Source organism: Sinocyclocheilus rhinocerous, unplaced genomic scaffold (genome assembly GCF_001515625.1).
Source record: "Sinocyclocheilus rhinocerous isolate Xijiao unplaced genomic scaffold, SAMN03320098_v1.1 scaffold2482, whole genome shotgun sequence".
Taxonomy (NCBI): Eukaryota; Metazoa; Chordata; class Actinopteri; order Cypriniformes; family Cyprinidae; genus Sinocyclocheilus; species Sinocyclocheilus rhinocerous.
Window position 1 is genome coordinate 110,931 of NW_015632043.1, and position 6,120 is coordinate 117,050.

The 6,120-nt window shown below is 40.3% G+C and overlaps 1 protein-coding gene across 1 annotated transcript; it reads right to left on the reverse strand.

The window, feature by feature from the left end:
- Positions 1–17: 17 nt before the first annotated feature.
- On the reverse strand, positions 18–707 carry LOC107742173 (coiled-coil domain-containing protein 102B-like). Its single transcript, XM_016555075.1, is given in 1 exon segment — positions 18–707. A coding segment is annotated over 1 exon segment (663 nt). The 5' UTR covers positions 681–707.
- Positions 708–6,120: the final 5,413 nt, after the last annotated feature.

A 6,120-nucleotide genomic window follows, 5' to 3' on the forward strand; every position in this document is an offset into this window, starting at 1 on the left:
TCTGAGACTGGTGCCCGTCACGTCCTTGTTGGCTTGGGGCGCAGCTCGTAGGCATGTTTGAGTTCCTCTTTGATGCTGTCGGACTCCTCTTTGATGTAGTCCAGCTGTCGTGCTAGGCGGCTGATCTCATTTCTCGACTCATCCAGGTGAGTTTCAAGAGCTTTAATTCTGCTGTTCTTGTCTCTAAAGTCAGCCTTTGCCTTTTCCAGAAGCTGTTCTGCATATTGTAGCTTGTTGGAGAGATCAGCGTAGTCTGCCTTGCCTTGTTCCATTTCTTGGGTAGTAGCTGTTAGGGTCTCTTTTAGCCTGGTGATCTCCTCCTCTGCACCTTGTTCCACCTCACTGGGCCCTTCCCGTCATTCCTGAGCCTCCAGTTCTAGCTGCTTGACGCGTTGTTGTGCGCGTGTTAGCTCCTGCTGGAGGTGGGCGGCGTGCCTGTCGCTCAGCTTGAGGGTGGCGATGAATGTGTGGCTTAAGGAACCAGTGATCTTGGCTAGTTCTTTGTGACTGTAGCTCTGACTTGGGTCTTGTCTCATAAGGCTTGTTATGTTGTCATCCAGCTGGTCCTGTGTCTGATGCCTCAGTGTTTCAGCAGCCTTAGGTAGGAGGCTGTCTGTTGCAACACTTAGCCATGTCTCGAGGTCCTCCCAGTGGCCAACAGAGTCTGTTGTGCGAGACATGTTTTGACGCGGTGAGGGAGATCTAGAACCTAGACTGACACAGACCTTGAAGAGGAGAAAACAAAATAAAACAAAACAAACAAGGCAAAACAGAGGTGTAAGTGTGCAATGTCAAGTGAGGCTTGACGTTGAGTGTGTAATGGGCAAGTGAGTGTGGTTCTCAGCGACTGTGATCCTCTGGTGGGTGTGCTTCTAATTTGTAGTCTCTGTGGGGAAAATTAGTAAGCACACACAGGTAACACAGCTAGAGAACAGAGGGAGAAAAGAAGAATAACAAACAGAGCAAGGAACAGAATAATAATTGGCTGCTTCCACTTTTCCTATAAGAGAAAGTTTGTTTGTTTTTCCAAAGAAAGATAAGAGCTAATTGTAAGATGAGAGAGAAAGACAAAACAAAATACCCTTTTCTGGTTGCAGAATGAGTACAATGAAATTTTCTTTCCCTTTTTTTTGTTTGTTAAGTTTGATTTAGAAGGATGCTTCTAGATAGGTGTTTGGAAATGGGGATTTCTAAATACCAGGACTGTGATTGTTATTAAAATTTCCTCCAGGGTGAAAGAAAAACAATAACAATGACAGTATTGGTTTCTCAGCTGGTAGGATTGACAACCATACACCAATTAGAGCGTTTCTAGATGTATGTTCAATATTTGGCGGACGCCTATCAGTCCTCTTGTTGACCTGCTTTAGCCTTAGCCGGGTAGAATCCCAGGATGAGAAGGGAAGGTAGGGTGAGAGTCAAACAATTTTGAAACGAAGTTTTCAAGTTTCACAAATATTTGTTAAATGTTTCTAAAGTTCTCTGCTTTTATGATTCTCACAGGTACATCACAAAAACAGCAGCAGTAGTCAAATCAGAAGAAGACAGCTGAGAGAGAGAGAAGAAGAAGGAGAGAGAGAGAAGAAGAAGGAGAGCTAAACCCTGCAAGCTACCCGTCAGCGCAGACCCATAGTCTGACGTACCTCGTCAATAGCCGACAGGGTGGTATATCCAAACCTTCGCCCAGTTAGCCTTTGTTGACTCCTCCTCCGATGCCCGATTGCTGATGCCTCACTGCGGGCCTTCACTTGCAATACTAGGACGGAAATATTCGGTTTCACCCCCAGCCCGCACCAGGTTACGTCAGAGCAGGTGGCTCTGCTCACTGTGACTCACCGAGACAACTGTCACTTCACCGACCAAGCACCCGATTGCTGAGGCATCACTGCGTGCCTTCACTTGCAATACTAGGACGGAAATATTCGGTTTCACCCCCAGCCCGCACCAGGTTACGTCAGAGCAGGTGGCTCTGCTCACTGTGACTCACCGAGACAACTGTCACTTCACCGACCAAGCACTAGGGGGCGCCCTATCCACTAACAGGCTTAAGCCAAAGGGGAAACCTATGAAAGTTTAGCTGAGTTAATTAATTAACTGAAGGAAGGGGAAAAAAACAGCCTAACAGATAGGAACAAAACTTGATTGCAAATGAAATTAGAATTTCAAATTAGAAATGGTAGTTCATGATTAAAATTTTTATGATGTCATCATTAAAATTGATAAGAGCGATTAAAATTAAATTAATCAATCATATCGTTGAATTAGGGAAACCCAACCCTAATTAATTACTAATGAAATTATAATTTCAGAGCAATATTGATAGTTAATGATTAAAAATGTAATGTTGAAATTAATGTAAAATTTCAAATCTTTAATTAATTATGAAATTAAATTACAAATTTTGAATCCCTAAGGATAGCAAGTTACTAATACCTACTGATGTTATTACAATCATAAGAGCAATTATAATTAAATTAATCTGTAAATATTGTTGCTATGTGGAAGCAGGAACTGAAATTAATTTATGAAATGAAATTAAAATTTCAAATCTGTAATTAATTATGAAATTAAATGAACAATTTCAAATCCCTAAGGATAGCAAATTAATAATATCTACTGATGTCACTAAAATTATAAGAGCAGTTATGGAATCAATCACAACGTAGCATTAAAGTAATGAGGACGAGAACCATAATTAATTGTTAATAAAACAACAGCGTTTAAACTGGTATAGTAAACAAGCTGAAGGGGAAAGGACAAACCTTTAAACGACCGTGATTAAAACTGTGAGATCGCTAATCTGATGGTTGTTTAAAATCGCATACAGTAAGGTTTATTAAGTTTGCATCTGTCAACGTTCTTTTCAATGGGAGGAGAGGAGAAGAGAGATAAGATGAATAAGTGTAAAAGAGAGATAAAAATGAGATCCCACTAGTGTGATTTAAAATTCAGATGTAACTGATTACATTTCAACACTTCAAAACACACTGCAAAATACACCGCATTCAAACCAGTAGGCTACAAAATGCTAAGTGCTAACCGCTAGCCTTCTGTGCTAATAGCTTTGCCTAGGCTTCAATGCAAACTCATTAGCTTCAGTTAGCTTAGCTCATGCTAGGCTGTTTGTTTACAAACAGCTCAAAAATGGCGCTGGCGGACTGCGCTTGCGCACTTGAAAGTTACCCCGGAAAAGGTTTCTTAGAACTTTCGGGTTATGGCTGTTACTATGGCAACGTACCCTGCAATAAGCTGGCATGTGCTACACACAGTCCATGGTTATACACAGTTTAAGTACATCACAGGAGATGTCAGCACATCTCACACTAAACAAACAAAAAGCACTATTGAGGTTCTTATCTTACAGCGCTGAACAATCTCAACTCATTAGAGTGAGGTAAATTAATCTACAGATTTTCTGCAATTAATACAATAACATTATTGTAGATCTCGGCGGATCTAAGCACTTTGTGTTAGCCTATATAGACAGAAAAAAAACACATGGATTTAACCACAATTCTACTTGATCAAGATTTCACAATTCTCCCATAAAATAACGTTAGGACACTCTCTCTGAGCGCCGCATTTCAAACTAGTTTTTAGTGAATAAATGGCAGAGGAGTATCAGTTAGGTAATCTAATATTCTCAAACCAGGGAGATACATAGCATAGTTTGGTCAGAATTGGGACACGCACTACAAATCAAACTATGAAGGCCTTTTGAAAGAAAGGAAAAGGAGGAACACGCTCGCTTCTTTCTTGTGCGCTTTTAGAGTGACTAACTCTTGTCTCAACAGACAAAATTTAAATGTTTTACTGCAGTTCACTTCAACACGCTGGCATGCCACAATAAAGTATACAGTAACACAACAACTCTGTTTCTCTGTATCTAATCTATTCTTCCGGATAAAAATAGAGAAAATTCATAATAATAATATCTTGGTATCATTAATTTCTCAGTCAAATCTTTGCCAGCTTTCTATCTCCACCAGGGAGATACATAGCATAGTTAGGTCAGAAGTGGGACACGCACTACAAATCAAACTATGAAGGCCTTTTGAAAGAAAGGAAAACGAGGAACACGCTCGCTTCTTTCTTGTGCGCTTTTAGAGTGACTAACTCTTGTCTCAACAGACAAAATTTAAATGTTTTACTGCAGTTCACTTCTTTAAACAACAACTCGAGTTTCACTTCATTCATTCAACATGCTGGCATGCCACAATAAGTATACAGTAACTCAACAACTCTGTTTCTGTGTCTCTAATCTATTCTCCAGATAAAAATAGAAAAGATTCAACCCACAATGTCTTGGTGTTATGAATTATAAGTCAAATCTGCCCGCATTCTCCACCATAATGTAGGGAAATTAACTCTTTTGAGAGGGGAATCGAATCTGAAGATTCAAAGTCAACCTGATTAGAACTGATTCCAAATTTTATATTTTACACTTTATCAACTGTTCGTCCAGCGAGACGTTAACGTCAGTATATCTTAACAGTTTGGATATTTATATTATGCCCTGGCCACGGTCATAATAACTGTTAGTGATGATTATTAAGCTACGAGCTAGGTAGCACGATTTGGGCAAAGTTTTAAATTTAAAATACACGACACAGGACAATGATTCTTATAATGATACATTAATTAATTTGAACTACTCTATAGATTACATGGAACTAAAACTATCAAAATCACACAAACACACATTCACACACACATACAGTTCGAAGGATGAGAATTAACAGAGTTCTGAGGAAGTCACAAAGATCTAGTAAGTTACTCATTCTTAGATCGCACCAAGAAAATCACAAAAGCAGAGATTTAGCTTATCTTTAGTTGCATAAGATCGATTCAGCACCAGTTTCAGCAGATATTAGATTTTGTTTGTTACTTGCGTTTGCGCTGGAAAGCTGAGAGGGGTTTTCTTTTCTGCCTGAGGGAATCCCAGAGCCTCTGATTGGTTGCCGATCTGTCGTTTGGATGATGTCTTTTTGGGAGAGCCCTCGTGGTGAATGGTTGGTTGCCTTGTGACGTAGGAGCTTCGGAAGTCGGTTGCCTTAGGTACGGAGAGTGATGCTTGAAGTTCTTCTGAGAGTTTCTTTGCTTGGCTTTAGGCTTTGAAGACTTCGGCGATCACAAAGTTTCAACGGAAGGTTTGAGTTCTGGAGTCTCTCTCACGTGATGTTACAGCGTGTGAGCGCTTTGTAGCGCGATCAACAAGGCGAAAGAGCCAAAAGATCGAGAGAGCGAGCGAGCGAGCATCTGTTCAGGCATTGGGTTTTTAAGTGAGACGATTTGGTCCATCCCAGACGCAATTGTCCCAATCGGACGCTGTTGCAGGTCTTAGCCACGCCCTGTGTGGTTCCTTTTTCATGCATAAATTAACATGCTGTTCAATTCATCACGTGGGGAAATGTCTTTGCAGGTTTTGTTAATAACTTCTATAAAGTGACGTACAACACACACTGTTCAAAATAACAGCTTTTCATTCATTTCAATGTTCTGCAATTATCACAAGTTTTCATTCAACACTAAACTTCACATATCTTACACACATATTAATAGCTTTATCTGCTAAAAAGGGGTTATAAAACATTGATTAAAGTTGCACCGATTACATGAAACACATCAAGCATATATAAGACATAAAACATATTATTTGTGAATATAGTTTTCACTACTTATGATGAGTTTTTTTAAATGATTGTCTTTTGAAATCATCTATGTGAGTTTGCGTGTGTTCCTCTGTTGCAACGACAAGAGCACGGTTCTTTTGGAATGCAGGATGTGAGGGGGATCATGTGTTCCCGAGGTCAAGGAGGTCACTCTGTGGAGCTCTGGTGAATTTCCCGCTCAAACGTTGTCACAGTAAATCTGTCGCTTTCTGTTTATTTGATTATCAATTTATGTTGAAGCTGGTCAAAGTTACACTGCACATCTGGTCCTCGAAGCGTCTTCAGACAGAGGGAGTTTCTTCTCTCCTGGTGATTGAGTTAGGGTTTTAGCAGTTCCGATACCCTGAGGGATAAGGACCAGGCCTTGACAGGAAACCGGTCCAGACAATCGGCCGTTATGCTGATCATTAATTAGTTTTACGACCGCAGATGGTTGCGGAGGAGAATC